The sequence below is a fragment of the Haliotis cracherodii genome, unplaced genomic scaffold, assembly GCF_022045235.1.
Source record: "Haliotis cracherodii isolate W230 unplaced genomic scaffold, xgHalCrac1.p SCAF_2, whole genome shotgun sequence".
NCBI lineage: Eukaryota > Metazoa > Mollusca > Gastropoda > Lepetellida > Haliotidae > Haliotis > Haliotis cracherodii.
In genome coordinates this window covers 29641256-29668208 of record NW_027266275.1, presented here as the reverse complement: position 1 = coordinate 29668208, position 26953 = coordinate 29641256, and the positions used below count along the sequence as shown (strand labels likewise).

Below are 26953 nucleotides of genomic sequence, written 5' to 3'. Positions count from 1 at the left end.
CACACCTCTTTCCCCCCCCCCCCCCCCCACCCCATCTTAAATAGATACACAGTATAATGTTTAGATTTGTTGAGTGTATGATGTGTTAAGCTGCAGCAATCAGTACCAACTACAGCTGTTTCAAAGTTCAAGCTGAAATCAGACAAACCATTGCTGAGGTTGTGGGCATCAATTCAATCAATGTTGTTTTATTTTTGTGTATATTGTTTTTGCAACTTTTGGGTCAGAGCGATAATGTATCAAATGTTGACTTAAAAGTTGGGTATTGGTGTTATGTACCAAATTTGTGTGTTGGTGTTGTTGAATTAACAATGATATTTTAGAGAAAAAGGAGTTATTCCCATTTCTATCATGGTGGAAGCGAGATCAAAGGTGCAGACCATCTCACAAACAACATTGGTACTGATGATAGCGGAACAAAAGCCCAGAGCCTGCACATATCTTGGCTGTGTATGTTTTATGATGATAAGTTGGGTTCCATGATGTATGATGTGTCATGACCTAACTGTGACGTCACCATGGTCCAACGTTGGACAACTAGCCCTACACTGATTCACACAGACGACAGTAATAATGATGATAATGATGAAGCCTTCTTATTGAGCTGTGAAGAACTGATCTTGGGAGTGCATCTTGCAGGGAAGAATCGGCTCCAAGTCTACTGGCCTGATGCATTCTGTCCCATGTTTAAAAGTTCCTTTGGGAGAGTAAAGAATCAACAATACAAAGTTCCTTTTTGGGAGAGTAAAGAATCAACAATATGTCACAATAAGCACTGTTGTGAATACTTTCAATATTAAGTTGTTCACCTTATATAGGAATAGCATTTATGAATCATGTAATAATTTGTTTAATCATTAATAATATTGTCATAACACTACCTATCTTGAGGTTTTGACCCTAAACTTGACAATCATGGTGATCTTTCTAAAAAAATATGTTCAAGTTTGCTGTGCACCAGAAACCTTTGATTGTGGGTTTGAATCCTGTTTCGCACTGATTATGTTTCTAGGTTTGTCAGCACCTTACCTGTGATTGTGGGTCGTCTAAGACCTGCATCACTTCAGGCTTTCCTCTCACAATAAGTTGAAATGCGTTGATATACTGTTAAAAGTGGTGCTAAACCCAACTCACTCGCCATATGAAAAAGATCATCCTCTCAATTGTCTTTCCCCTTCAAGCGACAGTACAGAACTATTGATACATATAATAAACCAGAAATTCATTACCTGTGTACAGAACTCAACAAATATCTAGACTGCATGTTACTTTTTAAGGGGCACGGGTGGCCCAGTCGTCTAAGGTGCCGCGATTGACTGTGCAGTGTTGCGTCCCATGGGCATGCCAGAAACTATGATTGTGGGTTCGAATCCCAATTCGCCCTGATTATGTTTCTTGGTTTGTCAGCACCATACCCGTGCTCATGGGTTTCACCGAAGTGGTAAACGTCTGAGACCTGCATCACTTCAGGCTTTCCTCCCGCATTAAGCTGACACGCCGTGATATGACTGGAATACTGTTAAAAGCAGCGTTAAAGCCAACTCACTCACTCACTGTTACTTTTAAATTTTGGATTGATTTTAGTTTAGCCTGTACAACAAATTAACTTTTCACCCCAACATATGACTACTTTAGATATTTTACGAAAAAGCTTTGAGTTTGAGGTAATGCTTTTAAAATGTTGAAGTATGATTACAAGTCTCATATGAATGTTTACTTTTTGTGTGTAGCTTGTACCCTATAAATTAATGTTTTGTAATATACAGCTTTCTGAAAAGTTTATCAATGTCTATTTCTGGTTATGAAGTTTGTGTGTTTGGAACCACATCAAGTTTGAAAATCTGAATAAAATGCCTAAGTATGTTGAAGGCGTAAGCGCTGTAGATCTAAGATGTAAGAACTGAAAGAATCTTTGCTGGTTTTTTTTATATGGTAAAGGCTTTGAAAAGGTTTTTATTCTGATGTTGGTATTTTATGTTTTTTTGCATTTGTCTTTCTGGAAACCTGTGGATTGCAGGGTTTCAGAAATGTGCAAGTCTTATTTTAAAGGTGAATTTATTGTTGTGTTATTTCCACATTTTTAGATAATGAAATCCTAATAATGAAAATGACATTGAGCTATGGAGTAGCTGAATACAGGTGGTTTGAAAGCTGAGAAACTGTTTTGAGAGATGCACTTTATTTGCTTAAGTTTTAATGGCAGACTAGTCTTAGATAATTGGTCAGCAAAAGGGACTAACCATTGCAACTTTAATGTTAGCTTTCTGCTTATTTTTCCTTGTGAGAATAAAATTTATATAGTATTTCAATACATGTTTATGTTGTATTTCATTTTCATGAAATGTTGGTGAGAAGGTCTGCTTTAGGTTTATACACTGGAAGTGATATATTCTTGACTCAGAAAGCTAAAGGTACACTGGAATCAATATTCAATAATTTCACTTGTTAATCAGTGGGATAGAACACTAACCATATTGATATTGATGTGTGCAGCTTCATACACTGTGCTGTGTATTTCACCTGTCTATTTCCTCACTTGTCACCTGAGTGAATGACCACATCGGCATGAAGTGAAATGCACTTCATTGAAGTTTTGATTGTAAAATACAGGTGAGTCTTACCAGAATCAGTAATGGATGGGCAGCAACAAGACACAAATTTCCTGAAACTAAGATTAATTTGATAATGTCAGAAAAGGTATACCACTTTACTTCAAGACTATCTTCTTGTCCAGTTCCTGACATTCTTGGAATGCCACGGAGGTGAGCAAAGACTTTCAGAATACAGTTTAGCTTGTCAAACATAACCATTTGGTGAAGGGATAGGGAAGTTTGCACTGGCAGGAACAACTAAACTGGACTTGCCCATTTGGTTGGTAAACTGCACTGCTTTCAGTGCCCAGATGTCTCCAGGATTGCAATTGCATCCAGTGTCAAAATGACACTCCACAGCTTAAAGGCTGGTACTGTATTTGCTCGGAGTAGAACTATTAGAAATAATGAGCAAGTTCAGGTAGATAGTCCTGTCAAGTCCTGTAAGCAAAAGAGCAAAAAGTAGATCTGAACACGGGACCATTCACAAGAAATGTCAATGCTGTGTCTTTTGAATGCACTCCAGGCTACCATTGAAGAGCTGTCCTGGATACCTTATTACATCAGGAACAGCTGTCTTCCAGGCTGCTTGTTCCATGGCAACCATGATGACATTGATGATATGAATATGTTCAGTGAAATGTATGTCCTCTAACCTTTAGTTTATGTTGATGTTCTGTTCGACACACTGATCAGTGAATGTTTAAGATACTGATCCAAAGCAAGTGGTCCTGAGTGTAACACTAAGGCAGACTTGGTTCATCAATGTAACATTGGAACTACGGGGATGTTATCGGATACACGTTAGGTGTTTATTTGAGTATTAATATTACAGTCTGATTTTTATGCTTTGGTGTGTGTGAACTCTAATACAGACCTCTCTCTGAAATATCTGATGGTTATCCAAGACATACTTAAGTAAAATATTTCATTCCTCTAAAAGTGGTACAGCTGTCACCTGAAACTGTGAAGAATGATTCAACTTGTGAAAATACTGATGACTCTTGTTTTCAAATAAAACAATTTTGTTTAAATCTTTGATCTTTGAAATTAGACAAAGCTTGTACACATCAGGATATTCTGCAGTCCACATCTTCCACATGGGAATTCATTTAGACCAGACATGACTGAAAGTCAAGATTTCAAGAAAACATAATCACATGAGAATTTTGTGGTCATCTTATGCCATTTTTTTTCCTGCTTTCATCACCTAGGTAACTTGGTAAATACCTACTCTAGGTTTATTTTAAGATGCCTTGGTCAAAGGTGAAGGTCATTGTTCATGTTATTACAAAAATGATGACACTCTGTTTTGGGGGCAATGCTTCCTCAACATGCCATTGCTTACATCAAGTCAAATCAATCAATGGCCATGCTATGAAAATAAGATTGGTTACATGATAACACATGAAATGTATACTGCATTTGCATGAAACCTGGATTGGGCCCTTGAAAACTTGAGAGTTTTAGTAGCTTTCATGTAAGGTCAAGGTCACAGTGGAAGTCGTATGTAGATTACCTGTCCTGTAAAAGTCCAGGCCCCAAAAAGGTTTTCCTAATCTAACTGATCCATTTTTGAAACCATTGAGCATTTTGGGATAACTTTCATATCATGTTGTGGTCAAGAGTTTTTGTAGCGTTCAATTGAGGTCAAGGTCACAGTGAAAGTCGTTTATTGATTAACTGTCCTGCAAAGTGTCCCTGAAAAAGTTTACCTATAACAACTAGGATCCCCTTTTGAAACTCTGAGTGTTTTAGGATCACTTTTATCAAGTTGTGGACATAAGCTGGTGCTGTTGCTACTGATGTTGACTTTGGCAATTCCATAATGACATGCTGATAATAATGAACCAACCTTACTGTCTTTTTGGTGACACAAAACCACAAACAAACTGTCTTTAGATGCTGTCTGTGTTGTTAAACTTCAGTTTTTGTCAAAGACGAATGTACATACTTGACAAAGCAATGGCACAATCACCTTCATGGTAAAAAAGATTCCCGATAAGAAGGTTCAAACTGATTTCAACAAGAACAGATTTTTTATTCATATCTGAGTGAATAGATTAGATGTAATCATCTAAGGCAGACCTTTTTTCTTATTATCCTAACAAGTATAAAATATATTTCAAGGCCATTGGTCAATTTCTCACAATGAGGGTGGTAAGGTAGCGTGCTGATTAAAACTTGGACTCGTCAACTGATGCAGGTTTGATGCACAGCATGGCCAAACGTGTGATGCCCATTCTTGTTGTCCCGTTTTATTTTGCTTGAATATTGCTCACTTCATCACAATATTGTTTGAGAGAAAAGGTCTGTGAAGGTTGCTGGAATTTGGTGAAATGACTGATCATGATGCCAAAGTTATTTGATGGATGTGTTCTAGATATTTCCTTCATTGATGTATTAACGCTGTTCAGCTAGTTGAGGTACATTGGAGATTTTATTTTAAGGTTCTTTAGTTATTTTCCTTGCTATCATCAGTTCATGAATTGACTTCCTGGATCTTTCTGTTTGCATGTCTGTTATTTCCTGTTCTCATTGCGTCACAAATTCATCTTGTAAGGGAGCATGTGTGGCCCAGTTATCAAAGGCGCTGCAGTTTGTGGGCAGAGTCCTTGAGTATGTTTATTGATTTGTCGGCACCATACCAGTGCTCTTCGTGTTTCATCAGAATGGTAAATGTCAAAGACACGAATCATTTTAAGCTTTCCTCCCACATGAAACAAACATGCAGTGATAATGGAATACTGTTCAGAATGATGTTTAAACCAACTCACTCACTCTCATAACTCTTCTCCACCCAAACTTCTGAGGTTATGTGTATTAAAATATTTGAACAACTTGATCATTGTGTTCTAAAATACAGCAAGGTAAAGTGCCATATCTTTTTCCAATACAGCATCAGTTCCATTATTTTTTTCGATTTAAAAATTGGATATACTGCTCAAAAGAAGTTAAATAACACCCGATTTTTAAAATGACTTGTTATGGCTATTGTCTGCCCATGGCTCAGATTTTGTAGTCGACACAAAAGAAGTTAATGAACACCCAATTCTTTCATATTACTTCAGTTAATCTGTCATGACATGACAATTAACAATAGTCATGAAATAATCAGGTGTTCCTTGACCTCTTTTGAGTGGTATATATCATTTTTAAATGTTTTGATTATGTTAATAAGATCTTTGCTGTGTTCTCTTTTGGAAATTCACTGCTTGGAAGGGGATACTTGTGAAAAACAAGATAAATATGTTGGATATTCTTGTGACTAGATTATGGCTTGATTGAAAGAGAAATTCAAAATTTTTCTCAAAGTACAAAGTCACCAGAGGTAACATGATTTTAATCATGGTTTATTAATTTTTTGTTCACTTCTAGATAAAGTAATTCCTAATAAGTAATTGTGGTAAGTACTGAGGGTGCCACCCTCCCTCCCCTGAATACCTTCTAATTTGTCTCGTTGCTGAATCCCAATTACTACCTATATGCAAAAATCTCAAAAGCATTGCTGAAATGATGCAATCTAAAGTTAAATTACTGAGAAAATGTATATATATCTTAAGAATTTTCTACATACACCATATCTTTTTTGAAATGTTGAATCTGCTTACCAAATACGATTTGATTTGCATCTTGTATACCACACTGCTGAGTCCAGAATACACCCCCAGCATACCAAAAAGGGGTTGACAGTTTCACTACTGCCGACAGACTGAGATTGGGATATGAAGCATTTGTTTGTTGCCTTGTAATTTGTTAATGTTTTAGCTCTGTTCATCACCATGGTAGTGTACACTTAAGGTCAATGTTAATATGGATGACATGACACTGTAAGGAGCTTAAATTGCAGATATTACAGAGATTGCACAGGGGTCGTTACTATGTCTGTTGCCATGATGGCAGAGTATATTTTTCCATTTGACCTGGTTACATACAGCTGGACTACGAAGCAGATGTGTCATGTTTATGTAATGATACTCCATCCAGATCAATACCGTCAGCTTGGAACAAAGCTCAAGTGTCTGAGTAACAGCTTGCCCACTCCATGATCATGATGATACAGGGCTTAACTTTGATCCATGCTTGAGAGAGCAGAAGAGATATTTCATACCGGTCCTACAAGATGTGGCTCAATTTGAGTGAGTGAGCCTAACGCCATTTGCTGTGGATAATAAAAAATATTTTAGACTCCATCGTTTTTTTCTGAGTGCAAGGTATCTGCACCAAAAGGGTGCACTATAAGGAGAACCTTTTTGTTTGTGCGGGTTTATGCTGTGAATAGATGCAAGCAGCATTGAGCAATAACCACTCTTATCATTTGTCTTGTGGTGAAATCAGTGGGATCATGATTTTTAGATTAAGTGGCAGAAAGACTGATGTACCAGGTTTTTGTTCATTGTGTGGAGCACTCTGGATGGATGAAGTATTTCTTCAAAATGTTGTTGCATCTGGTTTACTCATGGAAGCGAATCAGTTGCCCCACATCATAACACGACCACCACACTTTTTATGAGATCCGTTTACACAGCAAGATGTTAGTGTCACCATCACCATCTGTTCGCCGGCGTGCTGGTATTTCATGTGTGTTGCCATGTGACATGAGTCACCGGGAGCTCATGTCTGTTTATAATAGGGTCACGGGTGGCCCAGTCGTCTATGGCGCCGTGATTCGCTGTGTAGAGTTGCGTCCCTTGGGCACGCCAGAAACCTATGATTTTGGGTTCGAATCCCGGTTCTCCCCGATTATGTTTCTAGGTTTGTCAGCACCATACCCATGCTCGTGGGTTTCACCGAAGTGGTAAACGTCTGAGACCTGCATCACTTCGAGCTTTCCTCCCACATTAAGCTGACACTCCGTGATATAACTGGAATACTGTTAAAAGTGGCGTTAAACCCAACTCACTCACTCACTGTTTATAATAGTCAGTTTGTCATGTTTACGACATGTTTGCTCTGTATGTCATCCCAAACTCTAAAACAGACTCCCATAACAGAGTCGAAAATTAACATAAAACCCCCTTAAATCCCCTGACTAGTAAATTTCAGGAAGGACTTGTGACATTTCCTCGTGAATTAGCCTCATGTTCCAAAGAAGTCTTTTCTGGTTGTGAGCGGTAACTTGAATCAGATTTTCAGGCCTGGCGACTTGGTTGATTTTTTGTAATCATACCGCAATGGCAGGGATCGTTGCTCATAATGTCAATAACTGGATTGTCTGGTTCAGTCTTGATTAGTTACAGGCCACTTTCATACAGCTAGAATATTTCTGTGTGTAACGTGAGAAAAACACAACCCAAAACTCTATGGACTTTTATGTAGATGTCGACATTGTACCAGATCATTTTGTGGACTAGTGAAAATGATCATTATTTTTAACCTTGCATGGTCCGTGTGTTATTTTCTGCACAGTAAATATATGGTATGTGTAGAAAATTCCTTTGTTGTTTAGGATGTTTTTTGTTTGCCCTAAATCTATCAATACCCAATCTTTTCCATCTGTATGGCTGCAGGATCGTTGTTTTTGAAGCTTTGCATCGTTTCTCCCTGCTGTGGCATAAGTAATGAGTGCTTAGGGATTCAGATCTTACTTTTAGTGTGGGTACTATATCAGTAGTTGTGAACATAATGTAGTGTTCAATTATTGATATTTATAATGATAGGATTAAATTATGTTCTTCAGTTCGGATTTGTTGACTTGTATTTCCGGTGTTACGTGATCGCAATGATCAGCTGATAATGTTTTCTGGGATGGAGGAAAACATCGTGTCATTGGAAAACTTGAGTTTTCTTACAATGTTAGTAAATTTTGGGAGCCATGCTTTACTGCGCTATAACCGAAGTGCTCAATAACGAGGGAACACTGTACGTAACAACTTGTAATGTGTGTGAAAACTCATACGAAAATACGCTATTTGAAGGGGGCGTGGCCTAAATGCAAATGTCCGATTGGGATTTTAAATTTTCCGGACCCCTGGTTCAATACTTTCATGTTGGAGGGTGGTGGGGTAGTCCAATGGTTAAAGTTTTCACTCGTCATGCCGAAGACCCGGGTTCGATTCCCCACATGGGTACAATGTGTGAAGCCCATTTCTGGTGTCCCCCGTTCTGATATTGCTGGAATATGGCTAAAAGCGGCATAAAAGAATACTCACTCACTCATGTTAGATATGTTATGAGTGTTTCCATGTATGTGTGTTGTGTAGTGCTTTTCAAAGTCTCTTAGGTTTTGGGGTAATACACTTTTGAAAAATTGGTGCCACTGGTAGGGCATGACATTGTTACCCTTTTTAGCGAACACCTAGTGTCGTCACTGATTTTCTTGGATCCATTGATATCATTTTCAGCCTTATTATCAACCTTTTATGCCAAATGGAATCTGTTTCGGCATATTATCAATACTTTTTATTCTCTGGCATTGATGTTTTGTATTTACAGATTAGCTGACCCCAAGAATGTAAAGTTGAAAAAAGCATAATCTGAAAGTACTGTTTTTGTGATGTCTAATTCTTTCTTTCCAAATAAAGCTAAGCATTGAATTTGTGAAACTGCAAGATAAAATGGGCCTGATGCACATTGTGTAAAATGTCTTTTTTCCCCCCCTCCCCGATGTGATACTTAACAGACATTTAGATAAACAAAGGACATCATATCGATACAGGGACCTAGGTCAAACATGACTCCCATTCTGTTAATTGTGTTCCTAATAATGCTAATTGTGTTCCTAATAATGCTAATTGTGTTCCTGATAATGTTAATTGCACACAATACTTAACCTAACTGTGTGACATGTGTCACCTTTGGACTTGCTCTCTCATATAAATGCTCATGAATATTCATATTGTACTTCAATATTCAGGACAGTGTACATATATTTGCATTGTTTTTACAAATGGTTAACAGCTGTAATCGCTCTCGTAAGATCATCAAGTATTTTTGGTACATCAGGTGCAAGTGATCAAACTTAATCGACCCTTGCTTAGCTTCATTCATAGGTTGTGACTTGGAGAAGAGAAAAACACCAAAATTGTATTTTTGATTAAGACTCGCAAAAATCCAGTGAGTCCTACTCCAATAAATATTGCCGATGTGATCTGATCACTCATTTGTCTGAGCACTTGCTGGTTTGTTGCTTAATTATAGCGACTACACCACAAAGTGGTCATATGTTTTGATGGGTGCAGAGGTTGCTTGTGTATACAAAACTGTAATGTACTGATCATGGCTTTGCCAGCTCAATAACTGATGTGAACTCCTGAAGATCCGGGCTGAGAGAAGGTCTTCAGGAACCCATGTTTGCTGTAAGAGGCAACAGGACTTGCAGGAACCAGATGGTCAGGCTCTCTGACTTGGTTGATGCATGTCATCGTATCCCAGTTGCCAAGATGCTCATGATATCAATCACTGGATTGTCTGGTCCAGACTCAGATTATTTACGGACTGCGTCATATAGCTGGAATATTACTCAGTGCGGTGTTAAACAACAAACACGCGTAGCTGACTTGTGTGTTTTTTTTCACCAAACTAGTAACTGTCCATGATCTGCATCGCTTTCTTCATATTTTGAGCTGATATGATATAAATGATTGTAAACCCTACTCACAGATTCCAAACACTTAGGATGTAGCTGCCTCTGTCAATGTTATTATTGTGGGAGTCTGGTCAGAGTAGGTAACTGTTCTTATACAGAGTTGCGTCCCCTGGGAATATGATTGCGGGTTCGAATCTCGGTTCGCCCTGATTATGGTTCTAGTTTTGTCAGCACCATACACATGCTTGTGGGTTTCACCAAAGTGGTAAACGTCTGAGAACTGCATCACTTCGGGCTTTCCTCCTAAAGCGGTGTTAATCCAAATTCACTCATCCATACTTGTTCTTTTAAAAAACCTGATCTGATGGTCACAGTGTATCACCTGACTGATTGTGTCATTGTACCCTGATGTCATGCTCCTGCTATCATCCAATGGCTAACATGAATATACATTTATTTACCAGCATCAGTGAAATAAAATACTGCTTACTATAACTCACTCCAGTCAGTGTGTTTTTCAATGTGTATAGCCCCTTGGCACCAATGGGTGGATGTGTGAGTGAGTTTGGTTAACAAACAGTATTCTAGTCAAATGTGGGGGTACGGTTGGCCCAGTCTAAGGCGCCATGATTCGCTGTACAGAGTTGCGTTCCTTGGGAACGCCAGAAACCTATGATTGTGGGTTCAAATCAGGTTCACCCTGATTATGTTTGTCAGCACATCCCCATCTTCGTGGGTTTCACCGGAGTCGTAAACGTCTGAGACCTGCATCACTTCGGTCTTTCCTCCCACATTAAGCTGGCACGCCGTGATATAACTGGACTAATGTTGAAAGTGGAGTAACTCACTCACTCCAGTCAAATGTAGGAGGAAAGCACGAAGCCTCTTCGTATCACTTGCATTTGCTTCAAATAAGGTTGCGTTGCCCAGTGAAAATGATCTGATCGATAATCACGATCTATATTGTAATGAAAAGGGTTTACTTTGCAAATCCTGCCATCGACCGAAATCTGCACGGCATTTTATGAACTGGATGTCGAATCCGTGACACGTTTTTGATTGAACTATGCATAGACACATGAGTCCAGCCACAATAGAACTCCATAATTCCAGCCTTTTTCGGCAAGGGTGCATACTGGACTTTTACCGTCAGTTAACTCCCAACTATTGATGGCACAACTATTGCAATAACATATTCACTGTAATAAGTGCCCTGGAAAGTTTACAGAGGAAGGCCCTTATTAATACAATTCACAAAATATCCTTGTCAGAGATCAAATGGTAGAGAACAGACTCAGCTCAAATGTCGATGAAACAAAATCGTTTTTGACAATAATTAGTGACAAATGTACAGAAAATAATGACCCTCCCCTGATGCTTGTCATATTTTTGGATAACCCTCTCCATGTCCATGTACATTTGTTTTCATGACCTTCCCTGAAAAGACAAAATGCAAAAGAACTTTGTGTTTTATTATAAAATGTCCATTCTAACATGACCCTCTGAAATATGTGTATTACATTTTATGAACTCCTCCTCCCTGATTTCCCTCTTCCCAGGATGGGGGGGCATGGGTGGCCCAGTCGTCTAAGGCGCCGCGATTCACTGTGCAGAGTTGCGTCCCTTGGGCACGCCAGAAACCTATGATTGTGGGTTCGAATCCCGGTTCGCCCCGATTATGTTTCTAGGTTTGTCAGCACCATACCCGTGCTCGTGGGTTTCACCAAAAGTGGTAAACGTTCGAGACCTGCATCACTTCGGGCTTTCCTCCCACATTAAGCTGATACGCCGTGATATAACTGGAATACTGTTAAAAGCGGCGTTAAACCCAACTCACTCACTCACTCACTCTTCCCAGGATGGGAGGCGTGTCAGATATATTAAGTTCATTAACGTTTTGTAAATGGATACTCACATCACTGTTCATACATGGTGTGTTTTGGTTCAGAAGGGATGGAAAAGTTCATGATTAGCGGTGTTTTTCATTTTATTAAGACTATTCAGATTATCATTTTGTAATCATGATTGTATTCAACTTCTAAATGCCTATAAAGACTCCCATCGATTGTGTAACTCAGCATCAGTGTTAACTACCGGGGAATTGGTGTTTTTTCTTCCCATCATGCAACTGACAATTGTGATGTAATCGGTCAAACACTCCCACCAGATACATTACTTACCTTGCCTGAGACAGGCACAAAGCTAATCAAACAGTGCCTTGGGGTAATGTTTGCTTTATTTAAGGTAGAGACATTTATGGGCTCTAAAAATGAGCAAAACTTAGCAAAACTAGTTACACACTGAAGTGGGCTAACCTCGTCTGTTTGAGACCCTTAAGGTCAATTATCACTATATAGCATGTATTTAGGAGTGGGTGAAGTAGGGTTTGTCAATAAACAGTAGAATTACAGCAATATTGACAGTTGAAAAGGTCCATTCTGAAGCAATAAATAATTACATATGTCGCATATGCTGGCAACGGAGACTAATTTGTTAATGTGTTACTATGGTGATGGACAACTGCATAATGGGTGGTAAAAGTTTAATTTTATTTTGTTGTATTGCCTTTCATCCTGTCATACAGCCATTTCTGACATTGTTACCTGGAAATGACTGGATGTAACACAATAATCATGGTAACATAATTCACTGAAATACCGGAAAATAAAGAAGCCCAGAACATAACAATCAATTATTGACTTTATATCCCAAATGTTTCCAAAATGATTGCAACTGTGTGTGTAACTGTCATTGAAACAAACACGTCTCATGTAAAGCATCAGCTTCACATTGATTATTAAATTTAATAAATAATAAATTAATTATCCAGTGTCCAATTGTGTATTGATAGAATAGGCTCTTCAAAATATATTTGTCATAAACATTTCCTCAGAAACAACTGTAATAATGAAGGTGAAACTTCACAAGCTTGTTCCAATCAATGGTATCATCCCAATTTGTTTATGACGTTTGAAAATGATTTCAGTATAGCCACCTTCGCAGCCATGTTGCCATATTTATGGCAATTACTCTGATATTATTTTTCAAACTTTAATGTCACTTGGTATATGTTTAGTTGGATTGTAACAAATGTTAAAGTATTTGCAGTATTTTAAATTCTTGCCTTGCTTTTTATCTTTTGCAATTTCTCTCAAATTGCATATTTGGCTCTGTGATCATCATCTCTGAAATTGGTAGACAAGGAGCTGAACTGTAGCATGCATGTTCCTCTTTATGATGACGTCATATCATTAGGATTTTAGTGTAAGAATTTAGGCTTTAGTTTTTATGCTGAAAATATTTGAATGCCAAGTCATTGGCACCATTATTTTGTGGCACCGCTGAGTGCAATGATGACTCTGACTACTCTGTGGCCCACCCTTGCTGTTCAAATAGTTCAAAATCACGACCCTTTCAGCAGTCAGGGTGACTTTGTTTATGGGGCTTTTCAAGGGGTCAATTTCCATTACTCTGTGTGGGAATTCAATAAGATATTTTCGTACCTGTTTTTAAACATTTTGTGCCCTTTTTGGTATGATAGAAGTGCAAGCTCACCATGAGAAAGGCAAAAAATAGTTACAAACAATCATGGTTATTGTATTTATTTCATTTTGAAAACAAACAAACAAACAAACAAACAAACAACAGAAGCCATGAATCAGCAAAGCAATCATGGGTTGAGCTATTTAAAATATGCACAAGTGCAACTTATTATTGAAAACTGCAACCTGATATTTATGTCTACATGCACCAAGTGCATGTAAAAAAAGTTTAATTTGGTCTGACTAACTCTTACATGTCTGTACCAAATAAATCTTTGAACACACTCAATACCGCTAAGGTTTTCTTTACCATACTGCGTCACCAATCCCTGTGCTATGTGTAATTTGTCATGCTGTCTCAGGCCTGATGTCACCAATCTGTGGGTACTTCAAGATTTATATGCCCATGTTCCTGTTAGGTTTTACAGCCATGCATCATTAATTTATGTGACTTTTGCAGCAGACTGACCAATGTTTTAACTTTGATCAAATTTATGGGACCAGGGTGCAACTTGGTTTTGGCTGGTGCAACTTGATTTTCATATCAACATGCACCTGGTTCAAGTTAAATCAAGTTCCTAAATTGAGCCTTGCAAGTCGTTTATCATGTTTATAGTACTCTTCAATGACTTTGCCCAAGTACCGAAAAAAATGGGTTTTGTATTTGGAATTAAAAATCCATATTTTCACGAGGCTGCTCTGACAGTATGTTTGGGAAATAAGTATGAACAAAAACATTTTGTTCTTGTAAAGGTTCGAGTGAGCTTATGTTTTTGAAAATGTTTAATGAATGATTTTTTTTTTCAGTTTGTGACTTCACACACTGAAATGTGGTTCCAAGAACTCGACACACCAAGGTACGTCCATGTCTGCATGTCGCCTTAGTGGTTCTTAAATTAAATAGGGGGCACGGGTGGCCCAGTTGTCTAAGGCACCGCGATTCGCTGTGTAGAGTTGCGTCCCTTAGGCATGCCAGAAACCTATGCTTGTGGATCGCCCGATTATGTTTCTAGGTTTGTCAGCACCATACCCGTGCTCATGGGTTTCACTTCGGGCTTTCCTTCCACATTAAACTGACACGCTGTGATGTAACTGGAATACTGTTAAAAGCGGCGTTTAACTCACCCACTCACTCACTCACTCACTCACTCACTCACTCACTCACTTAAATATATGAATATGTGAAAATGCCTACTGGTCAGGTTTTTAAAGACTTTGTCCAAATCATGGAGCAATATAGATTCACTGCTGCTATTCGAATCAGAATGCAAGATTCTAAAATGTCATAGGAGAATATTAGTTTGAATTTTCTTGGTTTGTGTTCAAACAGGTGATGAGCAATGTATTATATACAGTGCTTGTCAAGTCTGATGGTTACTGTATCCCAGCAATGGTTCCTTGTTTTCTACTACTAAAAAAAAAAATGAACTGCCGAAAATGTCACTACTGGGGTATCGGGTTGTCCGTTAGGTGTTTATAAATGTGGAGATGTAGGATTTACGCACACTCCTCAGTTGAATCCTCATTACAGTTATTATTGTTATTGTTATTATTGTTATAGCCTGCGCAGCGATGTCTGAACAGGCACAGCTCAACTTTAATATCCCCAAGATCAAGAGACAGTTGTCTAAAGGTACGTACAAACAGCCACAGCTACGATTTCATGTTACAAGATATTCTTATCTGCCATTCAAGGCATGGGTGGCCTCGTCCTCCAAGGGCCTGCGATTCACTATGCAGAGCTTCTTGGCTAGTGCATGCCAGTAACCTAGGGTCATATTTTGGAATCCCATATTTGCCCTGATTGTGTTTCTAGCAAAGTCTGGGCTTGTGGGCTTCACCAGAGTGGTAAATATCAAAGACATCAAGCAGACATGCCATGATTTTACTGAAATGCTGTTCAAAGTGGTGTTAAATGGAACTCACTCTCACACACTTTCCTGACATCCTGTGTAGAAGAGTGATAATCTTGACACAGCATAGCAAGGCCTGCTTATAGTAATGTTGTGATGATCCTGTATGATTGGCCAGTTATTTTGATACACAGTTATGATGTTGACAGTTGTCTAAAGGTACGTACAAACAGCCACAGCTACGATTTCATGTTACAAGATATTCTTATCTGCCATTCAAGGCATGGGTGGCCTCGTCCTCCAAGGGCCTGCGATTCACTATGCAGAGCTTCTTGGCTAGTGCATGCCAGTAACCTAGGGTCATATTTTGGAATCCCATATTTGCCCTGATTATGTTTCTAGCAAAGTCTGGGCTTGTGGGCTTCACCAGAGTGGTAAATATCAAAGACATCAAGCAGACATGCCATGACTTTACTGAAATGCTGTTCAAAGTGGTGTTAAATGGAACTCACTCTCACACACTTTCCTGACATCCTGTGTAGAAGAGTGATAATCTTGACACAGCATAGCAAGGCCTGCTTATAGTAATGTTGTGATGATCCTGTATGATTGGCCAGTTATTTTGATACCCAGTTATGATGTAATTGGTTATTGGTTGGTTATGATTGACCAGGTAGAGCCATCCTATTTCAGCATAATGATTGACCAAGTAGAGTCATCCTATTTCAGTATAATGATTGACCAGGTAGAGTCATCCTATTTCAGTATAATGATTGACCAGGTAGACTCATCCTATTTTAGCCTAATGATTGTAAGAAGTAAAGATAGTAAGTCACAATATTTCAATATAATGATTGACCAGATCATAGATCTCCCTATTTCAGTATGATTGACCAGAAAGTGAGTTGCCCTATTTCAGTATGATGATTGACCAGATAGAGAGTCTCCCTATTTCACTAAAATGATCGACCAGATAGTAAGTCACCTTATTTCAGCATAATGATTTACCAGAAAGTGAGTTGCCCTATTTCAGTATACTGATTGGCCCAAAAGTGAGTCTCCCTATTTCAGTATAATGACTGACCAGAAAGTGAGTTGCCCAATTTCACTATAATGATTGACGAGAATGTGAATCTCCTTATTTCTGTATAATGATTGACCAGATAGTAAATTACCCTTTTTTGGTGGACTGATTGACCAGAAAGTGAGTCTCCCTATTTCTGTATAATGATTGACAAGAAAGTAAGTTTCCCTATTTCTGTTTAATGATTGACTAGAAAGTGAGTCTCCCTATTTGACTATAATTATTGACCAGAAAGCCAGTCTTCCTATTTCTGTATAATGATTGACCAGATAGTAAATTACCCTTTTTTGGTGGACTGATTGACCAGAAAGTGAGTCTCCCTATTTGACTATAATTATTGACCAGAAAGCCAGTCTTCCTATTTCTGTATAATGATTGACCAGATGGTAAATTACCCTTTTTTGGTGGACTGATTGACCAGAAAGTGAGTCTCCCTATTTGACTATAATGATTGACCAGAAAGCCAGTCTCCCTATTTCTGTATAATGATTGACCAGATAGTAAATTACCCTTTTTTGGTGGACTGATTGACCAGAAAGTGAGTCTCCCTATTTGACTATAATGATTGACCAAAAGTGAGTCTCCCTATTTGACCATAATTATTGACCAGATGGTAAATTACCCTTTTTTGGTGGACATGATTGACCAGAAAGTGAGATGTCTCTGTACAATTAGTAAATCATGCTAGTTGCAAAACTTGCAATGATGGATCACTGATTGCAAGCGGGCATGTTACCACTGATATACTGATTTATTGATTATATTTAAAGGTATGCTTTGTTTGTTGCAGACAACTTGAGGAATGTCACCCTCACTAGTCGTGATGCAACAGAGTTGCTGCAGGCCATCGACAGGTGTTACCTTGACCAGGAGGTTCGAGGTCAATGGGAGGTCAAGGCCATACAGACCTTTGATAATCGTGATTTAGAGAAGGAATACAGGTATGTCCCACCCCTCTATGGAAGTATAGGCAAAAATATTTGCTTCGCCTGCAGCTTTGAACCTACTTTTCTTTATTTTATATTTCTTTAAACTCCCACATGCAATTTATGTCAATAGTTATGTCTCACTTCCCAAAGGGAGGGGAGACATATTGTTTTTGGCTCTTTGGCGTTGGCCAGTTGGTGTTGGCACTGACCTTAACATTGGCATTGGCGTTGAAGTTCCCATCCTATTCCAAGCAATAACTTGAAAAACATTCAAAACAAAACAAAATGTGGTATATGCATTGATCACCAGCATAACTTGTGCCTTTTGCTATTTTCAAATTTTTCTAAATTTTATTTTGTTTATATATAAGTTTCCATGGTAACAATTTGGACTTAGTGTCAAACAACTCTTAGCTTCATATTCAAGCCATAATTCTCAAACTAATGAATATTTTGGCATAAAACCATATATGTGCAATGACCACATACTCAATTATTGCCTTTTCATATTTTTACCCCCCCCCCCCAAAAAAAAAAACTACTGATGTTGCATGAATGAAAATTTGCAAGCTATCTTAAATATTTGTCAAGAATGAGTTCGAACATTGGTCCTTGCTCCAGTCTTTTCAACTTAGTGAATACTGCATTGAAATGGGGACAGGTTTTCTCAGGAACTGCTGAAGTTACTCAAATGAAAGTTTGCATGCTTATCTAAGAGATAATTGTCAAGACAGAGTTCAGATATTGGTCCCATAAATTATTTGTTTACAGAGTTATGGCCCTTGATCCATGCTATTTTACTAAGTGCATAGAGTGTGCAATGGGGACAAGTTTTCTCAGAAACTACTGAAGTTAGCTTATCTAAGCTATACAGAGAAGGGGCCTTTTGTGTGTATTAATTTCATATTTAATCAAATTGTCTGATGACATAAAGCGGCCCAAGTTGCTATCCCTTTTTTAGGCTTTATTGGACCTTTTTTATAGTTTATAGTTTATAATCACTGCTATATGAACAAACAAATTCTAATGTGCCCCATGGCGGTGGATAGTGATCACACCATTTTCTTGTTGAATTTTTATTTCTTTTAATTTCTTGTGTTTCCATGGAAATAATTTGGATTTTGTCTCAAACAAGTAGTGTTTGTTTCCGCTAAAACTCTACAGCTGATGAATATTTCGGCATGAAGCCATTACCTTTCCAGGCTATAATTTGCAATTACTCTTTTTTGGATTTGCAAACACATTTACGCTAACAACTTGTACTAATGTATCAAAAAAGGAGGGGGCAGACACATGTTTTTAAGTAAAACAACATTCTAGTCTCTTAATAATTTTAAGTGCACCATACTAATTATCATGTCAGTAACAGTGTCCCCCAAAAATGAAAGCAAAATTCTAAGATTAATCACAACATTCTTAGGTGATACTTATGTTCAAATAATGAACAACAAAAGATGACATGGAATGCTTACTCATCTTCAGGACAATATTTATGTTAAGTCACATGTAAAGTAATGACAGTGACAAGCAAAGTCAACTGTGTGATTGATGTGTCAAGTAGAGTAAAGTATCAACTGTTTGTTGTCTCCAGAGAAAAGCGTGCAGAGCTGAAGGAGTCCGGGCGCCATGCACGGGAACTGACAGAACAGTATGCCTTCCTCTACTTCAGGGAGCCAGCTGGCATCGTACCGAGCATCGCCAAGAATGGTCTGCGTGCCAAACCAAGCAGCTTCAATTGGCTTGGTAAGTACATTTTGGTGTGAACAGAAATGTTTTTATGAGCAAGGTTTGGGCATAATTTCAGCCAATCAAGTTTGAATTGGTTCATGTGAATGAGTTTTTCCATGTGTGAGTGGTAATTATATGATATCAGTCATGTTATCAGATCACTTATGAATTTCATGCTTGTCATCTGTGTGTAACCTGTTGGCGACCAATCAGTTCACTCATGAATTTCATGCTGGTCATCTGTGAGTAACCTGTTGGCGACCAATCAGTTCACTCATGAATTTCATGCTTGTCATCTGTGTGTAACCTGTTGGCGACCAATCAGTTCACTCATGAATTTCATGCTTGTCATCTGTGTTACCTTTCAGCAACCAATCAGTTCACTCATCCACCTTTGACAGAAACACCTGATGCAATGTTGCTCATGCAATCATTCAGTCAGAAATGGCTCTCTTGTTGCCTCAACCTTGACATTCTACCAGATAGACAGACAGTCAAACCCCTGTGTAAACTGCAGGCCAGAATTGTTCCCCAGTCCCCCATGCTTGTCTACTTGCTGGAATCCTAAGGCAGAATAGGTCTTCAGTACCCTAATCTTGTCTCCCTGTGGGAATCCTAAGGCAGAATAGGTCTACTATTGGGAATCCTAAGGCAGAATAGGTCCCCAGTACCCCATGCTTGTCTACTTGTGGGACTTCTAAGGCAGAATAGGTCCCCAGTACCCCATGCTTGTCTACTTGTGGGACTTCTAAGGCAGAATAGGTCCCCAGTCCCGCATGCTTGTCTACTTGTGGGACTTCTAAGGCAGAATAGGTCCCCAGTACCCCATGCTTGTCTACTTGTGGGACTTCTAAGGCAGAATAGGTCCCCAGTCCCCCATGCTTGTCTATTTGTGGGACTTCTAAGGCAGAATAGGTCCCCAGTACCCCATGCTTGTCTACTTGTGGGACTTCTAAGGCAGAATAGGTCCCCAGTCCCCCATGCTTGTCTACTTGTGGGAATCCTAAGGCAGAATATGTCTCAGGCAAGCCATGTTTGTCATAAAAGCTGAACAAATGAGGATGGTGTGGTTCAACGAGTGACCTGGCTGATAGTCTACCATTGTACCTTGATTGAATGTATTGTTTCTCATGCTCCTGATCTCTGGCTTGCCTGGCCATGACCTTTGTTTACATACAGAATGCAGTTATACAGCGAGAATGTTGCTGACTGCTACCTGAAATAATAATCACTGACAGACATTATCAAATCAAGAAGAAGGAAAACTTTGATACCCTTGCTTTATTTTATTTGAAATGACATGAATGATGTTCTTTAATACTTTCATTCAGTAAAGGAGACACAGGTGGCACTGTCATCTGAGGTGATGCAATTCGATGTGCAAAATAACATCTCTTACATGAGGCATAAATCTGTGGTAGCTTGTTCACCACACCATGTCCTTGTTCGTGGGTTTAACTAAAGTGGTAAATGCCTAAAGCTTGCAAAGCTTCAAGGCTCCCTGCTTCACCAAGCTAACACGCCATGATATGACATGACAATACTGTTCAAAACGGCTTTAAACCAACTCAGTCTCTCACTCATACAGTAAGACCGCACTCTGTGACTGGGTCCTGCTGTATAGCAAGCATGTGAGGCAGGCACTGACACAGGGTCTTATAATTGTGATGGTATAATAGCATCAATTCAACAAGATTACTTAATGAACTAAGTTTACTAATAATGTTAATTGGTGTCAGTTATTGAAGGCACAAATATTTATGTACATGTATTTGAAATGACTTTTAAAGAGGGTTGGTGGGGTTGAGGGTGAGTGAGTGCAGGGCTGTATCTGTAGGAGGATGAGGATGTCATTACTTCAACCCCTGCAGGTGGCGGTCGGGTAGCCTAGTGGTAAAAGCGTTCGCTCGTCACGCCGAAGACCCGGGTTCGAATCCCGACATGGGTACAATGTGTGAAGCCCATTTCTGGTGTCCCCTGCCGTGATATTGCTGGAATATTGCTAAAAGCGGCGTAAAACCAAACTCACTCACTGAACCCCTGCAGAGTTTCTGGGTCAGAATTGGCCCCAAGTACCCCATATGAATTGCAGAGCTCCATATAACTCTTTTTAAGTATTTATATAAAATATGCACAATAAATTTCCATCACTGGATTAATTTGGAGTTTGTTGCTTTCAGATACGAGTGAAACATTTAAAAAACCAAATGGTATAACAACACTCTGTGAAATTACCCAATGTATCTTTTTCAACTTGTGTACCTATATTTCTTTACAGATCATTAATTTCTGATATAAGATAGCTACTAGATATATCGCAAAGAACAATGAAGAATGAAGCATGGTTTATTTCATGCCAAAACATTGTTCTATCCTGATGTCATTTCTGGAGATTTGAACATGCGCTCAGAACTTGATGACGTTGTAAATTGGACGACGTTATTTTTGAGAGGGGAGTGTCCAGTGAGTTTTTCCCAATAGATGTAGCTTGACAGCACCTTTAAATGCGATGACCGAATGATCGCACCCAAACGATATGACAATCCGTCTAGGGAGAGAAGGTGCATATAATTGATGTCAAAATTGTAAGGATACAAAAGTTAACCCCCCTTTACATAAAAAAGAGTCCAACACTGCTGAGGTTGGATTGTATTCAATCAGGTAGCACAAAATGTTGATATTTCTTAGATAACATTCAGGCATCACACATACATGACTCCAATCTGCTTCTGTGAATATTGCATAAGAAAGGCACTACATCTCGCTTATTGTTAATCAGACATATATATTGCTGTTGTCAGTTTTTGAGGCACGTTACACATTTGTTTAAGCACATGAACAGATATATATTAGAAGCCACCTGAAATGGCATTTAAGCAGAATGATAAAAAAAATATCAACTCACTGGTGTAATAATACCCTTTCGACTGGACCCAAGGGAGTAATGATATGTTGAGTCCACAAAGAAAACTTTCAATACCCAGTGTGAAGGATGGCTCTAAAACTTATCAGGAGCCCAGATCTAGAACGAGCTGACAATGATTCGAGGATCAGGTGTTGTGTCACCTGGCAAATGAGAATCAGGTCGTAACAGTGGCAGAATGTTTGCCTTCATACCCAGGTGGTTAGGATTGGTTTACAATGTTGACACCCATTGTCCGAATATTTCTTAATCTCATGTCTTTCAAACTACTTTCTACGAGAACAGTTGTTGTCCAAATGCAAAAAAACATTCATTGAAAGTCTATGGTAAAATAATGATATTAATATAAATGTGCTCAATTTGTGCAACACAAGGGCATCAACAGACATAATGTATTGACATACGCCATTTCAGCTTTTAATAACCCTTATAACAGGATTCTGAGGAAGTCCTAAATGAAACTTTGAAAGTGGTTGTCGTTCTACACAACTTCATGTCGTAAGTCCAGGTCCTGAGGCATTGTGAAAAACACTTCATGTCTTCACACAGCGTTTATTGTTTGGCTGTTCATTGTTTCTTCACAGCCTTGTTTGCACCGGTAAGAATGAGTCAGTGAGATACATGTAGTAGGATCAGTTTTTGGTGTCCACACAACTCTCATAGGGAGGTGGATCTCCTCGTGGTTCCCCTTGTGGATCTCCTCGTGGTTGTGACATGACAACATTGGGGTCTGTTCCTGGTTGGTTCATCACGACCTGGCCTTCAACCTGGCTATTGTTCAGCCCATTCAGTTCACCATTCGGGGCCAGGTACTTGTTTCTTTGTTCCTTCTCTTTGTTGTTATGTAGGTACCGCGTCTGAGACGATGAGTTGGAGGATGTGTTAGTGTTGGTGCCCAAGTAAACTGCGGCCATTGATGTGTCTGTGGTGTCATTCACACAGCCACCACAACAGAGACCACATGCAAACTGGTCACATGGGTCGCAATCACATTTGCAGTCGTTGCAATCGCATTTGCAGTCGTTGCAGCCACAGTCACCATCAGTACAGTCACAGTCGCAGCCACCGCAGTCACCGCAATCAATGTCACCCATGATGTTTCACAGCTTATCTGGAAATAGTAAAGTTTATCAAACATTAAATAGGATTAAATATATAATCCTGATTGCTTTGACGATTATCAAGAATCTTGCAATTGAATTTCAGCTTCTTTATTTCCAGACAGTTGACTTCACATGAGTTGAGACGTTAAACATGTCTTTTGGGGAAAAAGTATGTACGTTAGTTACACTAACTCAGGCGTGCCTGGACCATTTCAGAATCTCTGGCCATATTTTCTGACATATATTATAGCCATACAACTACCAACAAAACAAGACTTGGGTCAGAAAACAATTTCGGCTAAAAAGAATCTTTGTAATACATTTTAGCCTCACCAATCAAACAGTTTGAATGTGTGAATGTGAATGTTTAACACAGGGTGTTCTGAACAACAGTTACGGGCTTTGCCACAGAATCTGCCAAAATTATCAGCTATCTTTTGCTTCAATGGGATAAACATTTGAACAAAAGAGACTTTATTGCTGGTGGGAAGTACTGCATTACAACTTAGGTCATCTATTACTATTAGCCATTCCAGAATGTTCTTTTGTTTAGTTTTCAAAAATGTTTTGGAGAATTTGTGAAAATATGTTTCGAAGCAGTCACCAGTTTGAAACTTGTGAGGTAACGCTTGAGCAAGCTGCCTTCTGATTGGCTAATGTCGACTTCTTGTCAGTCATTCCATTGGTCGGTCAGACATGACCCGTAATGGCATGTCCTCAGATCTGATTAGTTGAAGAGAGAACCAAGATCTGATTTGAATTTTGTGATGAACAACAGTTCAACCTCACTGGGCACAGGTGGCCCAGTCGTCTAAGGCTCCCCAAATTCGCTATGCAGAGTTGCATCCCTTTGGAATGCCAGAAACCCATGATCATGGGTTTCTAAATCCAAGTTTGCCTGATTATGTTCCAGATTTGTCTAGATTTACCCGTGCTTGGGGGCTTCACCATACTCCTAAACATTTGAGACTGCATCTCTTCAGGCTTTCCTCCCATATAAAGCTGACATGCTGTGATATAACTTGAATACTGTTAAAAGTGGTGATAAACCCAACTCGCTCACTCACCTTTACCTGAACATTATTTACATCAAACATTTATATGGAGCACAACAGTAAATATTACTCTGCTGTTTTGCTAGATGTTCCATTATATTTTGCCATCATTATATTTTCATTCGGCAGATAAGCAGAGCAAACTACAAACACTGCATTCATAGTTGTGGAATCATATCTACTACTGAACCATGTCGTGGGGGCCATTAACTATGCATGTTCTTTGTTATCCCCTAGACTCGTGAGTATTTTGGGCTACTCATATGAAGCAGTTAGTAGCATTACACCTTAATTTCAGTTTGGTTCTCGGAATGCTAGTTTCAAATATATTTCAGGATAATGAACTCGCTTTCAGTAGTTTTAAGAGTTGAAATCATGAATCTATAATACAGGAAGGGAGGGATTGTCCTAACTAGGTGCATTTTCTGGTTAAATCAATAACTCATGTGCCACAGAGCATGCAAATGGTAGCACTCTCATCAGGTAAAACTAGCACAATACAAATAAAGAACAAAAAAATAATTGATGAGTGTTGCAGAATGGGATGTGATAAACTGTTGACTCACTGTAACTGTGTATCTAATACTACCTAGTAAACACTACCCTACTCACACATCCAGTAGAATCAGTCTGTACTTGAATAGGATGTTATAAACTGTTATCCCACTGTAACTGTGTATCTAATACTACCTAGGTAAACTCTACCTTATACTCACACGTCCAGTAGAATCAGTCTGTACTTGAATAGGATGTGATAAACTGTTATCCCACTGTAACTGTGTATCTAATACTACCTAGGTAAACTCTACCTTACACACACTCCAGTAGAATCAGTCTGTACTTGAATAGGATGTTATAAACTGTTATTCCACTGTAACTGTGTATCTAATATTACCTAGGTAAACTCTACCTTATACTCACATGTCCAGTAGAATCAGTCTGTACATCGGTAATGTGATGTGACGAATGTAGCTTACTGTATGTCCGTACTGTGAGACATTGGTTACTTCGCTTCTAAAAAGCAGGCAGTGAGGAAATCATGAAGTGTTTATGCTATCCATACATCCTGGTCAAATGTCTGTGTGTGTGTGAGATGTCAAAACAGGGCAGAGATAAGGGAATTGTCACCTACAACAGAAGAGAGAGGTGTGTGTGTAGGGGGGAGGGGTTGGTTGCTTGGTGAGGGTTGTATGTTGGAGGGAATGTCAGGAGGGAAGGTAGTAAATATAAAGTAAAATCAGTATACTGGTGATCTAACCACTTGATAAGGTTTCATCGAAGTCTGTGAATACATTTTATTTTACTAAACAACGCTGATTAGGGAAATTGGAAATCTTTTAATTCAAAGTATTAGTATAATTTCCATGATTTCTACTCATCCTGATAATTTAAATTTGAATAAAAATACATCACAAATTGATGAATATTAATTTTTTTAAATTCTATCTGATCCACCCATTTGCCCACATAAGCCAAAATAATATTTGAAGTGTGTAATTGAATTAAAGGTATAAATCCAATACCAACCCATAGCTTTAATTAAAGACACCTTTAACAAGCTAATGTGGAACAAAATAACCAGATAGTTACTGTAGCGCAAGTCATTACACATTGTAAGCAGAGGGGGGCGGTGCACCGAGGCTGGTGCTTGGTATGATAGATATATATCTCTAAGGCTGGGACGGGTAACTCGGGTACTCGGGTCGGTAGGGTCATGATTAGGACCGGGGTACCCACAAGACTACCCTGACCCGTGGTTAGTCACGTGATACATGTATATTGTTTAATTACAAAAATTATCTAAATCTCTATGGTTACACCATAAGTCACTGATGTTCCCATTCCTTCTGGCTTTTATATGTCTGAATAAAGATGAAACGTCATGCAGTAAACTTCAGTTTATACATGACCAGATCGTGTTACATGTGTATCTTAATACATTTTGTCAGGGCGAAGGTCAAACTTTTCCAAATCGGACAGTTTGTACCTATCTCTTGATATCTACAGCGGGTAGGGTCGGGTAATAGGGTGGTGGGTGTCAAAATGATAAAATCAAATGGAATAGGTATTTCAGACATTGTGAAATGTGATAGATTTAATAAATGAATGATATGACAAGTAGGTTAATATAATTATAAACTATTTTGACGTGGCTTGGACGGTTTACCGTGCGGTGTGACTTGTGGCTTTGAACGGCCATCAGTGTTGAAATAGTTAAACTGGTCACCACTGCGCTTTGCGTTGACAAGCTTTGATGGTATAAAAAAGGATCCCAGCAAGAAATATCAGAGTGACTTCCCTTTGCTTTAAAGAAATCTTTTTTTGTTTGAACTTTTTGTCGAAAAGATCGGCGGTAATAAAAAAAAGGGTAATTTTCATTTTTTTTTTTTTTTAACATTTGGACTTTGAAAGAGCGGCGCATCCGTAAACCAACAAATAAAAAAAGGTTGCAGTAGTAACGTGTGTGGTCTGACGTTGATTATGAATAATTTGCACACTCATATATGCAAGGGGTCGGCATATGGTTCCTGTAGGAAGTGACAACTTGGAGACGATGGCTTACAGTTTTACTTTATACATGTAGATATATACATACAAAAGACACTATGTGCCAGGT

At 38.8% G+C, this 26953-nt stretch overlaps 1 protein-coding gene across 1 annotated transcript in view; it reads left to right on the top strand.

The window, feature by feature from the left end:
- The window catches only part of LOC139467953 (uncharacterized), a 50635-nt gene that overhangs the window by 1052 nt on the left and 22630 nt on the right, over positions 1-26953 (top strand). The window contains exons 2-5 of the mRNA XM_071249560.1: positions 14469-14518; positions 15223-15294; positions 17389-17539; positions 19119-19270. Of these exons, the coding sequence (XP_071105661.1) occupies positions 15234-15294; positions 17389-17539; positions 19119-19270 (364 nt within the window). The 5' untranslated portion in view covers positions 14469-14518; positions 15223-15233. The remainder of the gene's footprint in view (positions 1-14468; positions 14519-15222; positions 15295-17388; positions 17540-19118; positions 19271-26953) is intronic.